The sequence below is a fragment of the Ochotona curzoniae genome, unplaced genomic scaffold, assembly GCF_017591425.1.
Source record: "Ochotona curzoniae isolate NIBS_2020 unplaced genomic scaffold, NIBS_Ocur_1.0 contig_1071, whole genome shotgun sequence".
In the NCBI taxonomy this organism is placed as follows: Eukaryota; Metazoa; Chordata; class Mammalia; order Lagomorpha; family Ochotonidae; genus Ochotona; species Ochotona curzoniae.
Genome location: NW_024464939.1, coordinates 5,697,087 through 5,719,885, shown reverse-complemented (window position 1 = coordinate 5,719,885; position 22,799 = coordinate 5,697,087). Strand labels below are relative to the sequence as shown.

General features: G+C 36.6%; 1 protein-coding gene across 1 annotated transcript in view; it reads right to left on the bottom strand.

Moving 5' to 3' along the window:
- Positions 1 to 693: 693 nt before the first annotated feature.
- Positions 694 to 22,799, bottom strand: part of MMP16 (matrix metallopeptidase 16) — a 265,162-nt gene continuing 243,056 nt past the window's right edge. Inside the window, exons 9-10 of the mRNA XM_040995311.1 lie at positions 7,633 to 7,748; positions 694 to 1,666 (exon numbers count right to left, since the gene is read on the bottom strand). Coding sequence (XP_040851245.1) covers positions 1,332 to 1,666; positions 7,633 to 7,748 — 451 coding nt within the window. The 3' untranslated portion in view covers positions 694 to 1,331. The remainder of the gene's footprint in view (positions 1,667 to 7,632; positions 7,749 to 22,799) is intronic.

Here is a 22,799-nt window from a genome sequence, read left to right as displayed (position 1 = left end):
CAGATTTTATAACAGAAACTCAATATGTTGAGGGAAAAAAAAAGGCCATTATACACAATTGTTCAAATAAAATTTCACTCCTAGAAGATACTTAACAAAATACCTTTTTTATTTGCCAGCTTTTTTTTTTGGCAACTAACATCATTTCTGTTTATTTTAAATGCATTTATGTAGCATTGTAAATCATTTAAAAATTACATAGGACTCTATGATATTTGTTTTCAAAACTTAAACTTCTTGCACCTAGGACTGCTTTTACCCTTACCCACTTGTATAATTTAGCAGATAGCAAGAATGACAATCCAGACTCTGAAAACTGGTATGATAGTTCTCAAAGGGTTATTATCAATGTTTTACGAGTGTCACAAATCCTTGTAAAAGAACTGTCACTTTAATCCACTTCTGAGGCATCCTGCTTCTTGCTCTGCTTTGAAATGAATGCCTGATAGACCCATGACAGGCCCGGGGCAATGACCTAGTACGACCTGGGGGGATCAACACAATGATGAAGGGTACAGTGGCAAGAAAGGTTTTCAGAAACACTTCAAAACAATTAAAAGGTCCTGTGTGAACACAGCTATGAATATAAATGTGATGAAACATTGAGGACATAGCTGAGAACAGCTGTATAAAATGAAAAATGGATGTATCATTAAGGCTGTTACTATATTGCAGATATTTTGGCCCCTTGTTTGTTGGAAAATGGCTGTCCCGACAGTCTAAAGTCCTGCGTGTGTGTTCCGAATCTCCCACATGCCAAAACGATGCGCAGGAGATCATCCAGAGGGTCAGACCTATCTTCTTTGGAGACAAAGCTGTTTTGGGTCTTCACACTTTCCTGAAAGTTCAAATGTGGGGTTTTGTTTAAAAATTTCTTTCCTTTGCTTCCAAGAAAAACATAAAATAAAATAAAATAGTGGATTTTCTTTCATGTTTTGTTCTCCCCCACCAATGGGGTCAGACTTGAGAAGAAAAAAAAAAAACAATATTAAAAGCTTTAAGAAGAATCTTTTCTTCTTTTTTTTTTTCTTCTGTAGTTTTTCCTGAAATTTTACTGGGCATTGAGTGTGCAGAGCAAAGAGCTATAACTGAATGACAAAGAAAGACAAAGGACTGAAGAACAGCAGGTACTGTGCATCATGGAAGCTTCCCCGTGTGTATTTCCACTCATGTGCAGGACCAGCAACCCTCTGGGTTTGAAAGGTCAGCCCTGAAATCAGGCTGCCACAAGCCTGCTCCTAGCTAGGAAACAGCCTAACAGCTCTTGTCTTGAATCTCAAGTTACCACAAACTCCTGGAAAAGAAAGAAGGAAAGAAAGAAAAACCCTACATCACACCCACTCTTGCATAGAGCGTTTACAGTACAGTATGTGCCGGGGTGTTCCTTTCCTCTTGAACTGGAACACAGTGTAAACCAATACCAGGAGGCATAAGGCCAAGATGCAGGGGATGACAATTGCTATGGCTTTCACAGTGCTGGCTGTGTTGTCCAGTTTGATGACAATGTCTACATCATCTGGAGGGCTGTGTCCTTCTTTATCTCTGTCTGTTGGTCCATCACAGCCCATGAAGTCCTTGAGGATGGATCTTGGATATCCAGGTTCAACTTTGAGTATCTGGTTGTTGAATTTCCAATACTCCTTTCCTTTGTAGAAATATGTAAAGCCTAGAGGACAAAACACACACAGACACACACACACATATAGGTACCACTTATTTGTGAAAGTCAATGTGTAGAGATTTTAGCTGCACACAGACTGTTTCTCAACTGGAGTTTTTAAGATCCTTCAATTTCTTAGAAGGAAATATATTCAGCTCATCTGTGAGAATGTGCTCGCTAAGGCCCATGCAGAGCTTTGCTGAGTGACACGTTGCAAAGAATTAGGTTCCTAAGATGGCTGTTGAAGGACCATGCCCTTTTCCTTCAACATCACACTGTAAAGACACATTTACCCGGTTTATCCTTTTCGGCATTTATTGGAGTGCTGTTAATGAAGGACACACTCACGTGATAAAACAACCTGCATCGTGAGATGTAGAAATTGCCTTTACAAACCGACATGTACCCTCAGGCTATCGTTGAGGACAATATTCATTCCATTGTGAAGAGAATGTCACCTCTTCCCCACTGAAGGAAAATGCCTTCTCATATTAGTGTCAGGAATCATCACACTCCTCCAGAACAATGTACTTTCCTTGGTCATTTGTAAAACAGGTCATAATAAACAATTACATTTAAGATTTTTCCCTTGATCTCCTAGGAAGTTTAGTACATACACAGGTATTTATAAGATTTTGTGTTCTAATGTCATTTCTGGATCTTGATTTGTCTCCTACTTTTCCATTTTCTTTAACTCTCTTGTTTATTTGGTTTATGTTAAACCTGTGCCATTTGGCCATTTGTTTATATGATTTTTAAAGACATTAATATCTGGGGCCCGGCGCGGTGGCGCAAGTGGTTAAAGGTCCTCACCTTGCACGCCTGGGATCCCATATAGGCGCCGGTTCTAATCCCGGCAGCCCCGCTTCCCTTCCAGCTCCCTGCCTGTGGCCTGGGAAAGCAGTCGAGGACAGCCCAAAGCTTTGGGACCCTGCACCCGCGTGGGAGACCCGGAAGAGGCTCCTGGCTTCGGATTGGCATAGCATCAGCCCGTTGTGCTCACTTGGGAAGTGAATCATGGGACGGAAGATCTTCCTCTCTGTCTCTCCTCTCTGTATATCCGTTTTTCCAATAAAAAATAATAAAAATAAATCTTTAAAAAAAAAAAGACATTAATATCTGGCTGGCACAAATAGCTTCCTTCTGCACTTGCACCCTATCTGGATGAGTCCTGTGTGCTAGCCTTCTGATTCGGCTCCTTGCTTATGACCTGGCACAGCAGCATAGGATGGGCCAAGCCCTTCGGCCCTTGCACTTGCATGAGAGACTCAAAAGGAAGGTCCAGACTCCTGGCCATTGTGGATATTTGGGGAATTGAGCCAGTGGATGGAAGACCTCTCTTATGTCTTTACTTTTCTGTCTATAAAATCCACCTTACAAATAAAAACAATAACTCTTAAAAAAAAAAAACTATACTTGGATATACTTCATGAAGAAAAAGGGAGTATGCAAAAGGCTAAAAAACCTCAGGAATTCTTAAGATTTATGTCTAAAACTTTATGATTGCAAATAAGAAACTTTGACAGCTCTTGACAAACTTCATATATGTGCATTTTTCTTAAGACTACTGTCTAAATTGTGTTGCTTTTATTAGACAAAATTCTGTCTTACTTTCTATTCATAGCTCCTTTATGTCAATTTTTTTTTTTTTGAGTAGTCTATCCGGACTTAATTCTTCCTTTGAAATAAAATTTTTTTAGAAAAAAAATTAGAATGAACTAACATTCAAATGAGCAATTTAATGCTAGAATTATTTAAATACATTAAAGTTAACTATTTTAAATACAATGACATTGTACAGTTTATCATCATTGATAAAGGTTTTCTCTTTAATGCTTAAAAGAAGCATTATTATGGGATGGGTTTAAAAGCTTGAGATATATTATGACTCTTAATCCTAGAACCATTCTGTCATATAGAGTCAGTTACTCTTTCTTTTCAGGAAAAGAATTGAGGTTTCAGGAAAAGAGATGATTTTAAATACACGAATATATCTCTGAATAGTGGTGATAATCGGAATTCCACTGTGGTCATGATCTTCAGCCTGAACAGTTAATAAGGCTGCCTTTAGAGATCTCCTGATTATTTTATTAAATCTTCATTCAACATCAAATGTTGGGATATACTTCTTCCTGATAAAAAGTACTCTGACATCTCTCAAAGCATTTTGGTTAGGACAGGCCATTGCTTTATGTTCCTTTATTTGGTAAGCATTCTGTTTTTAATGGTAGAAAATATAGTGTTGCTTTTAATTACAAAGGATTTTTTTGAAAAAATCAGACCAACTTGCCAAGTGAAAACAGATGTATGTAGATATAATTTTTTTTTTTTTCTGCAGGGAGCTGGTATTTTATCACTCTAATTGAAATGCAAGGTAGCTACTCAACTAGCCTGGCTGAAGAAATGTTGAAAGTCTGCCAAATAACAGTTCATTAGATCCTCATGTATGAATAATGGCAGTGAATAAAAAATAAACAGAGCTCAACATTAGGTGTACTTATGTTCATAAACTGGAAACCAACAGCGCTAAGTGTTCTCTTGCTTACTTTTTGGCCAAAGTTAATTATTCTAAAACTTCTGGACATTAAACAAAACTTAAGAACTCTCTACTTTCACACTAATCAATTCCATTGGTCATATTTCATAGTAATATATTTTACATACAAGAGTGGAATTTCTAGTACTGAAAACACTTGTTACAAAAAGAAATGTGATCAGAACAAATTCCATAATGTAACTAACTTGAAAAAATGGGCCTGGAATTTTGATATTAAAAATATCTTAAACCTAGATCCTACTAAATTCATCTTGGTATTCTGTCTTTATGTACATATGTTCATCGAAGAAATGTTAGAAATTTGTGTTTCATTTTCTTCTTAAAACAATTTAAGCTGTATTCTTGTTCATGATGTATTTATTAAGACAAACAGTAACTTCTGAAAAACTTTTACCTGAGCTTTCATTTTTGGGGAGAGAAATTTTTGAGAAAAAAAAAATCAATGAGGCTGTGATGTATTTTTTAGTATTTTTTTTACTTTTGTAATTGACTTTATCTCATACTTTTCTATTACTTCAACATAAACATAAAATGAAGCATGGTCCAATAGAGCTGTTGGACTGCAGCTTATTCCGTGTTCCATGATGACTCTGCTTCTGGTTCTGTTCTCTGTCCTCTGATATTGCTGGGATGCTATTAGTACTTGAAATATCTGAATTATTTAAACTGAATTGTGTGGAAATATATGAATCACATGTGTGGATTCAACTAGAAAACAAGTTTGTTAATGTAGAATTAATATCACAAATTAACTGAATCAAGGGTCTAAATTACTGTAACAGGCTACATGTGGGGATGTCATTAGTAAAATGAAGCACAGCAGAGTGAAAGGTAAAACCTTGTGTTTATATCAAGGTCGGAATTGTAAAATGGGAAGAGAGGCTATCCCAGAGGTGTTACTTGATCACAATTCATGTGGACACGGTTTGAAGGAGGCAATGATTCTTTAACACGTTTGCAGGCAAAATACTGTTGAGAAGTGAGTGGTAAGAAGCAATGCCACCACATCCTGCAAAAGTTAACTTCTCTTTGGATTATTGAAGTTAACCTGGGGGACTAAGTGTAAAGAGGAAAAAAAGCAAAAATATAACGCTTAGGAGGGGGAACGTGCGTTCCATTACCTCTGCTAGGCGAAAATCAAGCGGTGAGAGCTGAGGAAGCGATCACTTAAAAAAACCCGGGTTATCTGTTATGATGAAAAAGTTAGCCGTATTTGATATGACCTTTAAACAATGTAGGAAATTATACTGACTTTTTTTTCTATTTGGAGAGAGTGAACACAGTATTTTCATTAGAGATATCATGGTTAGAAGCATACATTATTAGTTTTATGTTCATGGGTTAAAGCATTGATGGATTTGGTGCAGTAGCCTAGTTTCAGAGTCCTCCTCTTGCACGTACCTGGGTCCCATATGGGTGCTAGTTCATGTCCCAGCAGCCTCGCTTTCCCTTCAGCTCCCTGCTTGTGGCCTGGTGAAGCAGTCAAAGACAACCCAAGCCTTGGGACCCCGCACCCATGTGGGAGAACTGGAGGATGCTCCAGGTTCCTGGCTGCAGATCTGCTCAGCTCTGGCCTTTGTGGCCACTTGGGGATGAATCAACTCACAGAGGATCTGACTCTCTGTCTCTTCTCCTCTCTGTATATCTGACTTTCCAATAAAAACAAATAAATCTCTCTCTTTTTTTAAAGCATTGATAAATAGGCATTTGTGCAGGGCATTTGAATTAGACAGTGAACTTGGGCAACGTACTTGATATTCAGTAGTTGTGCAGTAAATGGTGGTGACATTTTATTAGTTAACATGATAAAGTTGTCATCCAGGGGCAAAATTGACATCAGTATAGAATAATATTTTATGTTAATTGGAAAAATACCTTTCAAAGCCTTTAAAAAAGGATTTTTACTTATTTATTTTTTAATTACTATGAGAAGAGAATTCCTGAAATGATGAACTTCCAGCAAACTAGAGAAAAGGTTTCTGGGCTTTATCATCTCATACTTGGTGAGTATCAAATGTATGTGGACTTCTGCTTACAGACAGTACTTTCAGCCAAAATATCTCATAATTGCAATCAAATCTTTTGAGGGTGTTTTTATTATATAAACAAGAACAAAGAAGTTGCACGAATCTTAATTTGAGGTCAGGGACTTTAAACTTGAAAAGTCTGAACAGAGAAAGGAAGGGAGAATTTGCTTTTATTGAATTCTCCATTTCTCAACTGTAGTTGAGGACCTTTCAGATTGGTAAATATTGAATTAAATAGAACAGATGTTTTCAACAAATAAATAAGTCCTCCACTTTAAGTGGGTACTTTTTAAACAATGGGGAAGTAAAAAAAAAAATCCAATCCTTACATTTCTTGAATATTTACTGTTACTGTATTCAAACAGATTCTGCTATGAAGGAAAATGGACATTCAAGTTAACCATGGCATGTCAAGCCTTTGATTGTAAAACATAGCATACCCACCCACCCCAAAAGGCATATTTGAAAAGGATTTACAGAGAGGTGAAGAGTGAGCGAGGTCTATGAAGGAGGCTATCGAAGAAGGGATTGGAGTAGGAGAGGTCTGGAAGACACAAATGTGTTCAAACGTCACCTGCAATTATTACATATTCATAAGCATGTTTTTTTTCCCCCAAAAGTCTCATAGCTGTGCTTTATAAATTTTAAAATACTATGTGCAGGATAGGTATAAGGTTCTAAGTATAAGCAAAGCAACTTTCTCCTTATACAAATTTACTTTTGAGATGCAAATACTGTAGAAACAGGATTTTGGTATTCAGTTCTGTTTCACACAACACACAAAATCGGGCATGCATGGATTTTCACTGAGCTGTCATAGGATAGCGTTTTGTTGATAATGCTTACTAACAAAGATATAATTCAATATGTAGATGGTTTGGCTTACTTTTCGCTGGGAACTTGCATATTAAATCCTGAGATGGTCAAGGAAAGATAGGCATCTCTTAGAATTGTTTCTTGTGGTTAACTCAACATACTTTCATTATGGTCTAGATCTTTCTATTTGTTGGCACTCTGAAAAATTATAATCCTCAACTTGCATTACCGGGTATCTTTGTTGCTTTTTCTACACTTATAACATATATTTCCTGGGACAGTTCCTGTCTCATATTTTTGCTATTATGTTTTCAGGAATCTTATTAAAAATACAAGTGAGGTTATTTCAGTGTCATCTGGATTGGAACATTTGAACTATTATGTATAACTTTGTAAGGATTTTCATAAACTAAAAATAGTGTTAAAAATATCTAAAGCATATTAAATGTCAGTGTAGGAAGAAGAAATATAAGTATGTTTTAGTGGAATATTTTCTGTTGATTTATCATACAGAAAGGCAGGCCATCATACAGTTGTTTTTAACATACAATGTGCAATGCAGGAAGGCCTACCATTTTCCTTGTGCACAAAAGCTCCCTGTGGGGATTCAGGGATTCCTTTCCAGACTGTGATTGGTTTGGGATAGCCAGGATCCATAGTCTTCATTTCTTCACTATATCTCCAATACCTAAAACAAATAAAACAGGAAAACCAATAATATGTGCATAGGGAAATTATGCATACATATGGTGATAGCCTACATTCACTCAATTCACACTATATGCTTAACTGTTACCTGTATGTTTGGTACTGATTTACCAATCGCCAGTTGAGAAGCTATGATTTAAATTACCAAAAAAGGTATTATTACTTCCTAATTTATGTTCAATAAAAATGGGCATATTGTTGCATATGTTAAAAATAGCACTTATTCAGTCTGCCAAAATTAATAAAATGCTAAATATATTATGCTAGAAAAAGTACAAACATGACAGCATCATTAACATGTCCCCATAATCATGTAACGTTGCATATCAGTTGTTTAAGATGTATAACATTGGGCCCAGTGCAGTAGCTCAGTGGCTAAAGTCCTTGCCTTGCATGCTGGGATCCTATACGGGCACTGGTTCTGATCCAAGCAGACCTGCTTCCCATCCAACTCCCTGCTTGTGGCTTGGAAAGCAGTTGAGGACAGCCCAAAGCCTTGGGACGCTGCAATTGTATGGGAGACCCAGAAGAAACTCCTGGCTTCAAATCTGCTCTGCCTAGGCCATTGCAGCCATGTGGGGAGTGAATCAAAGGAGGGAAGATCTTCTTCTCTGTCTCTCCTCCTCTCTGTGTATCTGCCTTCCCATAAAAATAAAATCAATCTTAGAAAAACAAAAAATAAAAAGAACTATAGCCTTGAAAAAAATGACATGTCCCAGCTGTCATCATTTTTGCACTTTAGAGTATGTTAGAAAATAAGCAACAGATTGATTTGTTCTTTTGAAATGTATACTATGAAAGGGTAACATTTATGGTTAAAAAAAGAAGAAGAAGAAGAAAAAACAGGTAAAGATATCCAGTCCTAGGGGAAAGCCATTGCAAATGGGCTGAGAGAGCATCCTCTAAGGTAAATTAGCATTCTTCTGAGAGCAGTGAGGGCAACACAAGGAGGCTTTAGGAGAAGAATATTCTGGGCATAGGAGTTTAGAAATGAAAGGTTCATCCGTGTGCCAGTCAAGCTGGAGTACCAGAACATCTATTAGGAGGCTGCAGTGACAACACTGGAATAGCTAATGGAGAATCAAACGCCGAGAAGGAACCAGGGCTCAGATAAGATGGGATTCAGTGCATTAGCAAAGCCTTTGATTTTCTCTGAAGAGACGGTAAACCAGTAACTGCTTTTAGAGGAAGTGCTTCCATAGATGGATTATTTTTGACAAGCAAGCACTGGTTGTTGTGAATCAGAGTGAGTTAAAAAGATAAAATGGAGTGACAATGTTATAATTCTTGCTTTATGGTATAAACTCTATGCATAATCTTAATTCAAATGATTTGAAATATATTTTGTGGGAGCTCAAAGGACTTACTAAATGGATTAGATGCATGGAGTGAAATGTTTGAGCTTGATTATCTGAGGAGAAATTTTGTCATTCACTTAAATCCAAGTGGAATTAAGCTGGGTGGGCCTGAGGAAACAAGAGTTTAACGTTGAGTATGTTAAAATCTGACATAACAGTGGACTGGCTGGTGAGGCAATTGGGTCTATGTGTACAAAAACTTTTGGGTGTCAACCGGAGTCCCCAGGGAATAGAGTCCAAGGAAGAAAGAAGGCTCTCGAAGTACAAGAACTCTGCTGCTCCTACACCTTGACCAGACAACCTGTGGGCCAGTTACACAGAAACCCAAGTTTTGTTTACATGTTCTAAGAACAAGATGAATTTATAGCTCGGTAAATCAAACGTTTGACAAAATGAGGTGAAACTTATTGTGAGTTGATACAGACACCGCCCGTTTGAGGGCAGGCCTAGTGAAACATACATGATAGTATTTTACCAATGCAAAACCATCATCGTCCTCATTTGAAAGGGAACAGTTCTTAAAAGACATTGGATGACAGGAAGGGGTACAAATAAATTTCACTGATTTCAAGAAAATTGCTCATTTCTTCATGGAAAGAACTTCAAAATTTGTTTGAGCTTGGGCACGGCGTGGTGGCCTAGTGGCTAAAATCCTTTCCTTGCATGTGCCGAGATCCCATATTGGCGCCGGTTCTAATCCTAGCGAGCCCACTTCCCATCTGGCTTCCTCCTCATGGCTTGGGACAGCAGTTGAGGACAGCTTAAGGCTTTGGGACCTTGCACCTAGGTGGGTGACCTGGAGGAGGCTCCAGGTTCCTGGCTTCAGATTGGCTCAGTTCTGACCATTACATCTGTTGGGCGAGTGAATCATCGGATGGAAGATCTTTGTCTCTGTCTCTGCTCTTCTTTGTATATCTGACTTTGCAATAAACATAAACAGATGTTCAAAAATTTTGTTTAAGATATCAACTACCTTTCAAATTTATTTGACATCACTCCCCCGCCCCAACTCATTATATCAGTGACCATCAAATAATGTTTTACCAGTAGAGGCCTGAAAAATGCCACAATTATTATATTACCTTTGCATTAGCCATTTTCCTTGAAATTAGAAAAAGTATTCTCTGACCTTGATATTTTTCTTTATCACATCCTCGGAAGATGTTTATCTATAGAACCGCAAGATTTTGTGTGGAAGGTTTTGCTCTAAATTCCTAGAAATGTCAGTCAAGTAACATCTGCAACATTAGCATTCCCCATCTCCAAATGTTCACATAAGAGAGAGGAAAATGCAGCTTCAATAAATACTCAATAAATAACCCACAAACTTATTCAAAGAGGAAAACAACCTGTCAGTAGTATTTGTCACAGGTTTTTTACACATGGAAGATGAGAACAGATGGACAGTGAAGGAAAATCTTCATGGGGAACCTAGTAGCTGACATCACCGCGGTTGTAAGCTATCTCTCTAAAGAAGTAGTTGAAGCAAAATCATTTAGGGCATCATTTTACTAATTCTGAAAAAGAATTCATTGACATTTTGCTCATGAAAGCGTCTGCGTTGAAATTATTTTCAAAAATTCTCTCCTGAAGAACATTTTGTGATGAAGGCTAATGGGGTTGAGATTGCCCTCCAAATGTCACCATCTCTACCCCAGTCGTTTTGCAGTGGTGACTTCTAGCAGTCAAACTTATATGACTGTTTATAATGCTTAATCAGTGATAGACTCTTATAGGGAAATGTGTTCTGTGACTAACCATGAGCTTGTAAAAGGATAGCCTAGCATTTACTGGAATCCTAAGGAAACTGATGAATTTTGAATGCCATTTGACTCACATTAATGTATAGTTAGAAACTACTAAAATTTTTTGGTGAATTTTTGGTAAATAGCTATACTATTCTGCAATTAACACTACTGGCACTTTACATGGTACTCTGTTGCTTTACAGAGTGCTGTTACATATTATTATTACAAGTACAGTACTTTACTAAAATACTTCACACTATTTTAACTTACACATTATTCTGTTTCATGATGATATCTTTTTCTTTTTTTTCCTTTTGATTGATCTATTTTATTATTTTATGGTACAGTTCCATAGACTCTGGGAGTTCCCTTCTCCCTTCCTCTAGTCCCTTTCCCCCACACACTGATTTCCGCTATTATTATAACGAAGAGTCATAAATCTATCATCCTGCAATTTAAATGTATCCTGACATTGCAGGCATGGACAAAGATAGAGAGTCCAGCATCTTATTGTCAAGATAGATTCAACAGTTTCATCGGGAATTCATCTTTGATTTGGAAGGAGATATGCATACTGCAGTATATCCTCACATCTGGATAAGATAGCCTCTATTACACAGCTGTTACACATCCTTGTAAGTGAAAAGCCATAGAACAAAATCAATATCAGGAACAAAAGCAGAAAGTGTACAATAACATGAAGTTAAATGATATGGTGCTGAATGACCAATATGTCAATGAAGAAATGCAAAACAAAACTTTAAAAAAAACCTTCTTAAAGAAAATGATGCTACTGTATGACCTATGTATGAGTGAGTGAAGGAAATAATAGGAGAAAAATAACTTATCAGAGTAAAAAAACAAATATCACTCTCCCCGCGATGTAGTAAAAAAACTCTAACTATAAATTTAGTAACCATGGTAATTCTGTTCACCTAATGACAGATCATCAGGCGTCCTGTTATTCAAGGAAAGAAGATTGACTTCTTTGTTTGTCCTTACAAAGACTATACCTGTCAGTCTTGTTAGGTAGCTATTTATTCCTATTCAAATGTCCTATTCACCATTTGGACAGAATTTTCTTCTCTCTATTGTTTTATTCATTCACTTATTGTTTACTCACTAATGAAATTTGGATCAACTCTATTTCATGGCCGGCAAATAAGATTCAGACATTACATTTCAACAAAACAGTCACAAAATATTCAATAAATTACTCAAGAAAATATTCATTGAATGTGTTTTTTATTATATGGTATGAGTAATTCAATGTACTTTTTCTCTTCTAGCAGATAATGCAAAATTATAATTTAGCAGGACTGGCACAATGGCTCAACTGACTGATCCTCTGCCTGCAAGCATCAGCATCCTATATGGAGTGCTGATTTGTGTCCTGGCTGCTCCAGTTCCAGTCCAGCCCCATGATTATGACCTGGGAAAAGAGCTGAGAATGGCTCAAGTCCTTTGGACTCCGCACTTGTGTGGGAGATCCAGAAGAAGCTCGTGGCTCCTGGCTCCTGGCTTTGGATAGGCTCAATTCAAATCATTGTGGTCATTTGAGGAGTGATCCAGTGGATGGAAGATCTTTAAATTTCTTTCTCTTTTTCTCTCTGTGAATCTTCCTTTACAATAAAAAAAAAACATAATTTTAAAAATGAAAGCTAAGCATCAATACCCATACTTCATTAAAATTGTACTTTCTTGTTATTGTATAGAGAACAGATTGTGTGCATGTCATATATATAACTCTACAAATACAATGGCATTTACCTAATTTCTTCCTCCCTTCTTTTCTTTCCTTTTATTGTCCTCCTAATTTTTCTTAAAAGCATACCTTCACATTGCTTTATAGTTTCAGGTACAATAAAATAAGGAATTTTACAAGTAAAATGTAGCTAGACCACAGTTCTGCAAGAGTATATTTATGGGCTCTAGACAATAATCAATTCCAAGATATCAGTTAAGTTCAATATACACTAAGAGTTTTTTTAAAACAATTTATATATTAGCTCAACTGATCAGAGAAAATACATATTTGTCTAAAAGTAAAATATGTTTGAATCTTGATAGTACTGTGTCAGTTTTGATATTTAACTAGTAAGTAAACTTGATGAACAGAATTATATAACTATATGTTCATTGCCTAATAAAATGCTCTGAATACCATTTATAAATATATGTTTGTGTTTAATAGTTCTGAATAAATGTTCTATAATAAACTATGATAGTAGAATTCAGCCATCATTTCTAGATCATATTATGAATTACATCCATAGAAGTTGAGTTGTAGTTGTAAATGCTATAGCACATTAAAATTTAAACTTTATTTTATGTTGAGGGAAATGTGGCTTAGAAGTTTCTGTAGTAATATTTCAGTGATTCTTTGTTGAATATCGAACTCAAAACTACATTAAATGGATATTTGGGTAACATCACAGGGTCAAGTCATTTTTTTTCAACTGACTTGGCCTTATTTCTTTTGCTTAACTTAGGTTACCACAAAATACAAACCCTGTTTTTCATATCCAAATAAAGATAAACATATTTGATCTTCAAAAACATTCTTTAAAATGTTACTGATCAAAACTCTAAAGATTTTTTAAAATATATACATTAATTGCTGCATAAGTTGACACGTTGGAGAAAATAAATGCATTTTCATATCATAATAATAATAATAAAGCAAAAGTGGACATGAAGTTTAACTTATTTAGAAACAGCTTAAAATTCTTAGCAGGTAAGCTTCATATGAGATATGACAATAGCATCTCCTATGCGTGTGTGAGAAAAACCTGACTGGTTATTTCGAAACACAGCATTTAGGGTAAACACTGTGAAGATTAAAATGTATGCAAGTACATATATAGTGTATTAAAGAATTGACAGTATGAAAGCAGAGGACTGAGATTCACGCTGCTTGTGAAAAAGGAAAGATATTCAAATTAGAATGTACCAACATCTTTAAAGATCTCTCATTTCATCCACTTTAATAATCATTATACTTGGAAGATTGCATGTGACCTTTGTTTGGGAAACCTCAAATCTGTGTCTGTGGGTGACCTTTCCATTAAGAAACAAACTCAGCTACTGAACTAGCCTTTTGGCTTTCCCAGTTGGTGTATAAACAAGAACTACAGCTTGAATACGAACCGTTCAGTCTTCTAACGTTCAATCCTAAAATTGTCTTTCCCTTAATGTGTTCAATGTCTAGATAGGGCATCATTCACTCAATTATTTCTGTAGGAAATTCAGAAGTTACCATTGATTCATTCATTTAGTTACTCTCTCCTAAATCCAAGCCATAAGATAAACTGGTAATGGTTACAGTCAAAATGCACACTACACCTATCCGGTTGGCTCCATCCCTACTGCTCTGTCCTATTCTCTAAAATTCCTTGAAAACCCATGAATGACACTTCATATTGTCATTCTTTGAAAGCATCCCTCATACAGAGACTGGAAAGATTTTTAGAAAATAGTCTTAAGTTCCTGTCACTCTCTTTAAAAAATTAACCAGTGTCTTTCCATGGTATTTAAAACAAAACCCAGACTGTTTTGCGTGGCCTAAGGAGGACCCTCTGATCCAGCTTCTGTTTATTAGTTTAACCCTCCTTTACTTGATCTATTTGTTCCAGTTACCTATTTTAATTTTCGTTTTTGAGCAACACAACTTCACTTCTTGTCTATGGCATTTCATTTCTGTCTGCCTGCAAACATTTATTGTGATTAGCTTATGTGGTTAACATGTCTTCACACTCATTTCCCCAGGGAGGTCTCCCTCACAAGTGAGGCTTCCATACTAACTTCCCAATCTCTCTTTACCACCAGGGAGATAGCATTTTGTTAAATTCTTTGTAACTTTTCTCAATGTAAAAATTATCAGGGCCATTTGTTTTATTGCCTATTTATCTTTCCCAACAGAAGGTCTCATAAGAGTGGGCCTTTCTTACTTTATTTTACTACTCTATCTGTGTAACATAGTAGATATTGCACAGTAGTAATGCAAAAATAATGCAGGAATGGATGAAAAGGTGAAGCCAGCACATACAGTACAGAAATGTGGACAAAGCAGACATTATAGCTATTGAAAGTGGAATGGACTACGTCATGTCCTTATACTTCACAGCAGGAAGCTTTGTAGAAGAAAATAGGCTTTTAGAACCAGAAGAAGTGTTTTGATAAATATCATGCCTCTGAATTATACAATAAAACTTTCAAACTGTAATTGAGGATATGATAGATTTTAGTTTAAATGTGGACATTAAGCAGAGTCCACATATGGCAGTATTTGAATTAAGCCTAACTTAGAGATCTGATTTGTCTAGCATCTTTTAAAATGATCTTGATTTTGAATACATCTCTCTAGAGTATGTGCATTTTCTGTATACCATAGTGCCCCAAATAAAAATGTATCGTATCTATTATTGCTCTACCTGGAATCATAGATATTTTCTTTAAAAGGTAAAAAAAACAAGCAAACAAAAACAAATAAAACTTGAGAGGAACAGGAGACATCAGCACTGACACTTCAAACGTACAAGGAATGGATAAGTTCCTGAACACATGTAACCCCACTAAGATTGAAACAAGAACATACAAAAATTATAAGCAGCATTCTAACAAATAATAAGATTAAGAGCTACTTATCATGGACCAGCATTGAGGCACAGTTAAACTACATGTCATCCTGGTACCCCATATCAAAATGTTGGTTCAAGTCCCAGATGCTCCACTTCTGATTCAGCTCCCTGTTAACACTCTTGCAAAAGCAGTGGATGATCCACTTGGAAGGCTGAAATGGAATTCTGAGGACCTGACTTTGGCCCAGCCCCAACCTCCACTGCTGGTGGCCATCTGTGTACTAATCCAAGAAATGGAAGATTTTTCGGCCTCAGTCTATCACTAACCCCCGTCCTCCTTCCTGTTATGCCTCACCTGCCCCATCCCATTTCACATGTAACTTGACTACATTTTTAAAATGATTCCTCCCAATATAAGTCCAGAATGTGATGGCTCTTATCTAAATTTTATCAAAATTTAAAGAAAAAGTAACTCAATATTATTCAAACTATCCTACAACATTGACAAGGAATTTGTTGAACATTTTCTATAATGCAATTATAACTTGAATACCAAAATGAAAGCTAAAACACACAAATAAAATTATAACCATCTCATCAAAATGTTCACAAAGAGAATGCACTACAAATAAAGATTACAAAAACCAGATTCAAGTTAGATTTGTCACTGTGATATGAGAGTTCAACATAATGAATTAACAAACATAATGAATCACATGAAAGAATGAAAACCAGAAGCCATGAGTAACTCAACAGAAGGAAAGAAAGCATCTGATATTCAACATTCATTCACAATACAAATCATCACCAAATTAGGTTTAGAAGGAACATACTTTAAAGTTATATAGGAGGTATATAACAGGCAATGCCATACCAAACCGGGTATGAAAATACTTTCACTCCAATCTGGAATGAAAGAAACTTGTGTACCTTTTCTGCTCTTTCATTGGTAACAGCTTTGGAAGTATTAGCAAGATTTATAAACTAGGAGGAAATGTGTGAGAGTGCCCCTGAATCTCTTTCTGCTTGGCCTACATGAGGGGTCATAGGTACACAGCACACTATATCCCCGGGGGAGAAAGGAGGAACCCACTGACAATGAGAATGACAACAACAAAAATCACCAAGACCCCAGCCTGGCCTGCCCACTGGCCATACAGGTGAGAATGGGGGCTGGACTTCAATCTCTCTTCTTTCTTCTTGGACAAACTGTGCTGGGACTTCCTTGCTAAGTAACCCTTGAAAAGCCAAGTGTGACTCACAGCCTACCTGCCAGCCACATGTGGTGAATGTGACCTGAGACATAACTGCCAGCTGCATGTTGGCAGGGTGTATGTGACCTGTGACTTAATTGGAGGGCCCAGAGAGATAAAAATGCCTTCCAGCCAATGACAGTGTCATTGTTGGGTGAGAGGACTACGGGATACGCCTATTTGCCTTCCCTTTTCTTAGTCTATATAAGTTTGTGCTAGCTTGATATTAAATAGACAGGCTTGATCAGACTGGTGGTTCTTGCTGCTGCTGAACACCATCACTTCATCCCCTTGGTGTTCACTGGGGGCCGCTGGACAGGAAGCCCCCAAGAGGGAAGGCATTGTGTTTAGCAGATAAAGCTGCTGCTCGTAATGCTGGAATATCATATTGGTGCCAATTTGTGTCCTGGTTGCTCCACTTCCAATCAGCTCCTTGCATTCTGCCTGGGAAGGCAGGGGAGGATGTTCCAAATGCTTGGGCCTATGCTGTCATAAATGTGACATCCAGAAAAAGAGCTACTGTCACCAGGATTTGGTCTGTAAAGCCCTGTCATAGCCATTCTGGAACTAAACCTGTAATTGAGAGATTCTCTCTCTCTTTGTATTCCACGTAAATCAACAGTCATTTTGTTTAAACAGTAACTTGTGAGAAGAAAGAAATAAAAGGCATCAGAACTCAAAGCAGAAAAGCAAAATATGTGGATTTGAAGATATTATGGTTATATATGTGGAAAACCCTATACACTCCACATGTAAGCTTTCAGAACTGGTTAAAAAATTAACAAGGTTGCAAGATACAAAATTAGCATACAAGAAAATTAACAGGTTTATGCACCAATAATCATATTGATGAAACAGAAATCAAGAATGAATTCCCAGCCACAAGAACTACAAAAAATTATACATCTAGGAATAAATTTAGCCAGAAAATTGTAACAGCTCTACAAAGAAATTATTAAGTAATAAATGAAGTCATTAAGAATACACAAAAACGGAAACATATTGTGTGTTCACAGATTAAACGAATGTCATTAAAACACCTTTACTATTTAAAATAATATAAATGAAATGAAACGCCTGTAAGATATACTGACACTCTTTAGAAAATCAGAAAAAAATCATAGAATTCCTTGGAAACCACAAAAGAATCAGAAAAACCAACAAGATTTTGAGTATAAATAAACAAGTAAATGATTAGATGAATAAAATCAAGTTAGAGTTTGCAATACCTATTTTAAAAGTGTGCACAAAAGTTACTATAACTAAAACCAAAGCATAGTGATGGAAAAACTGACACATAAATAGATGTCACACAGCAAACAGCCTTGAAATCAATCCAGCCAGCAAAGAGATTTCTGACAAAGATGCCAAAAACATCTACTGGATAAAAGAGATTCTTTTTTCATAAATAGATTTTCAAAATGGAACAGAAATATGAAAAGGATAAATTCATATCCCCATATCCACAAAATCGAACTTAGCATGGGACAAATACTTCAGGATAAGAAATGCGGATATGTCTCAGTAGGCATCTTTAGTCCCAAATAAAAGATTCCCAATCAAACTGTTAGATACACCTTGGTAATTTGACACTAGATTTTTCTACCATTTCCTATAACTACAGCTTGCAATTGTTACTAAATGACTACAGCACTATAAAAATAATGGTAGAAAATGGTGGAAATGAAAATTAGGGAGGAAAGTAATTGCTATACCTAAAAAAAATTGTATCATGGAAAAAAACCAAAAGAATTTAAAAAAAGATTTGAACCTATGAAATTAAAAGAAGAAAACATGGAAAATAGTCCAATGCATTGTGGAAGAAATTGATTTTTGGGTAACATAAACATACAGGAAACAAAACACAAAACTAGACACATGAAAATAGAATTAAATGTTAAGTTTTTGGACAAAAAATTTAAAATGCAAATATATCATAGGCCTTGAAAACGTCATAAGCTATTGCTGTTACAAAAAGCAAGCGTATGGGAGCCTGGGTGTGGCTTCTCACCCACTTATCATAACCCTCAACCCTTCCCACACGGATCAACAATGCAAACAACGTTAAAAATCAAGTTAATATAGTATTCATCTGTCACCTTCAAGCAATTAAACTTTTTATATCTGGACTAGATTTTTTTCTCAAAACCCTATTACCCTTTAACTGAGATAAATAGAAGAATTTGTTTTCAAGCAGAAAGATGCAGATGGAAAAGGAGGGATGAAATAGGTAAGGAAAAATAAATTATTTTATAAGATGACACCAAAATCATTATTTGTATGTGTGAGTTAGTTTAATGTTTTCTTAATGTACTTTTAAATCTAGAATGAAAACAGTTATAATTGTTGTGATTTTGAATTATATAATTACACAGATTAATGAATCTTTATTAACAGGCCTGTTCGCATCATACCTAAGATCATACATGAAAATAAACTGGATCCCTGTTTTTCCTAATTTTAAAAATTATTCAACCTGAGCCATTTAAACATTTTGTGATATTTTATGTGTAGTTTTTCAAGCAGGAAGCAAATAAACTAAGAATCCTTTTCTGATTAAATGTAGTCTTCATATTCCATTACATATTTGATAGCTAGTCTTTGCTATTTCATGGACTTAAGGTAGTTCCTATTTAATCTCTACACTTACATTTTCTAATAAGCACTAAATCTTTAGAATGGAAAGATTTCAAGAAATAATCCATGCATATGTGTCTCAAAGGACTATCTGATAGTAAAGTGGACGTTTTTATTATCATTTATAAAATTCTTATTAAAGCAGTTACATGAAAGGTAAATTTCATTTTTGTCCATTCGAAGCTATGTTCCCAATGTGTCTCATCTGCCTTATTTACCATATAATCAATGCTGAAATTGGACATTCAAGTTGTTCAATCTGGTTTGGAGCAAAATGACTCAAAAGGTTTACAAATTTTAACAAATACGTTGTAAGTATGCCTGTCTGTCTTTGAGTCTATCTTTCTATCTGTTTATCTATCTATCTATCTATCTATCTATCTATTACTGGATTTTTATATTTTATTCTAAAGTATATTATAAGGGCCTGGGGGGATTGAGAGGGAGATAGATAGATAGGTAGAGAGAGAGAGAGTGAGAGAGGTAGAAAAAGGATCATTTTCTGCTTTCCCAGCAGTATTAGCAGGAAACTACTTCAGAAGAAGAGGATCTGGGCTGTAAATCACTACTCCTATATGAGATGTGTGAGTTCCACTGTAAATCTTAATTCAGCACACCACTACATTGTGACAATTAACGTCTCCATTCCACTTATGCCATACACTATCACATCGCCATTCTATTGAGAGACAATACAGTATTTATGGCTTTAAGCAGTATCTACCTGGTAGATCTCTGAGACTTAATGAAAAACGTTTTAGCAAAGCATTATTTTCATTGCAGTGTTTTAGAAACTTTGAACATTTTTCTATAAAAAATATATAGAACTAGGTTGAATCAAATGGTGGAACAGGGTAAGGACACCTTTGAACAAATGGGGAAATATTAGCCAGTGTGAAGCAAAGAGGGCACATTCCAGGAAATACAAGAAGACACAACAACAGCAGAGGGGTACCTGGAGATTGACAGACAAGGAAAGCAGCGGACACAATGGTGTGGTGTTGCATTGACTGATACTCCAGTGGCATTCAGCTAACAGCGATCTGGACTTCAGCAGCAGCTGGAATTCTACCAGCAACAAAGTGGCAAGGGTTGTGTACTGGGAGCTCCAGAGGTGAATCCAGACAAAGAACTGCTCATTCTGCTGATCTGTTTGATTTGACCAGGAGCAGAGACAGAGCAGCAGGTCCCAGACAGGCAGTATGGGAATAGGGTGCATTTCATAGTCCAGTCCAACTCCTAGAGCCAATTTAGGCACCATTTTGCTTAAGGAGGCATGGGTTATGGGGCAGGAACGTGCTTGCATTGTGCTGGGTGTGAACTCATTTCTGACTCAATGAACTGTAACAACGTGCCATCCTATAGGTTCCACCCAAGACAGATCTGGGTAGCCCTTAAACCTGATGGCCAACAGATCAAGAACTTTAGCAGTGGCACATCAGGTGCCATTTATACATTGTGGCAAAGAATTTAAGACTGCAAGAGACAACAGTGAGCTCCACATGTGTTAAACTTGGCGAGAACTCACTGAGCTCAGTGCATTGCACTGGTCCCACAGAGGAATATTACCGACCATGGCATTGCACTGGTCAAAATTGGACTGTGTGGTCCTTAGACCTAATGACCAAAGTCCAGCAAGATCAGCACCACCAACAACCTAGCTATATAGGACATCTGGTGTCTCCCTAATCCTGAGACCTGCTCCAAACGAAAGTGGAATGAAGGTTGTACAAACAAGGGTGCAATCTCAGCATGGCATAACAGGAAGTGGAGAATGGTGAGCCAGGGGCTGGGGCTACAGAGACCATGGTGGAAATCTAACATAAGAATTAGACCTGGAACTTGCTGGATGGAGTGGCACAACTGACTGCAAACAAAGATTCGTGAACCAACTGCAATAAGTAAAATCAAACTGTAGACCCATGGGTGACACAACTTAGAAATCTGAACCAAGGAGAAGAATCTGATAACTAGAAGTACAATGACCAAGAGCCAAAGAAGAGACAGAGCACAATGAATATCACTGAAGACTTCCCTGCAAAGGAGCAAAAGTTTTTGCCAACCTGAGAGTTCATGGAAGAACACATTAAGAAAATGAGGGATACAGAATTCAAAACAATTGTTATAAAACTTCTTATCAATGAGAAGCATGTAAAGCATGCAAATTCAAGGAATTTTTTTTTTAAAGATTTCGTTTATTTTTATTGGAAAGGCGGATATACAGAGAGGAGAGACAGAGAGGAAGATCTTCCGTCCCATGATTCACTCCCCAAGTGAGCGCAACGGGCCGATGCTATACCGGGCTGAAGCCAGGAGCCTCTTCCGGGTCTCCCACGTGGGTGCAGGGTCCCAAAGCTTTGGGCCGTCCTCGACTACTTTCCCAGGCCACAGGCAGGGAGCTGGAAGGGAAGCGGGGCTGCTGGGATAGAACTGGCGTCCATATGGGATCCCAGGCGTGCAAGGCGAGGACCTTAACCACTGCGCCACCGCGCCGGGTCCAAATTCAAGGAATTTAAGGAATATGTCACACTAGAAATGAATTAAATGAAAGCTGACATATCAGAAATGAAGATTACAATGAAGTAAATTAAAACTACCATAGAGAGTCTCCAAAATAGTATGAAGCAAGCATAAGAAAGAATCTCAGAATTGGAAGATATTTCCTGTCATGAGGGGAAATAAGCAAAAAGATGGCAGCAGAGCTGGGTCAAACAAAAAAAAGGAATTCAAGAATTGAAAGACACTATTGAAAGGCCAAATATAAGAGTCATGGGAGTTATAAAAGGTACAGAAAGACAACCTGGGTTTGCAAATGTACTTAACAAAACAATATGTGAAAATTTCCCTAATCTGGAGAAAAAAAAAAAATTGGGAAACAACATCCAGGAGGGGCATAGAACTCCCAACAGTGTTGACCAAAAGCTATTTTCACCAAGACACATGATAATCAAGCTCTCTTCAACCCAACATAAGGAAAAGATGCTTAAATATGCCCATGAAAAAAACGAACTGACATATAAAAGAATGCCAATTAAACTCACAAGAAAATGACAACAAAAGAATTAATCAATGAACAACCCATTGCTAAAATGACAGGACTGAATTACCACCCATACATATTAACCCTGAATGTAAATGCCTTATGCTCAATCAAACATCATAGATTAGTAGGCCGGATTTAAAAACAAAACCCATCTATTTGTTGTCTACAGGAGACATATTTCACCAAAAAAATCAGCAGAAACTATAACTCATGGATGTTGATTTTTTGTTAGTTTCATCTCTTCAAAACACTTGTCTCATTAAATTCTATAATGACTCATAGATCATACAGTAACATCATTTTCTTCAAGAAGGTTCTTGATTTTCTTTTGCATTTCTTCAGCAACACATTAGTCATTCAGTAGTATGTTATTTAACTTCCTGGTGTTGTTAATTTCTTTTTTTTCTTCCTG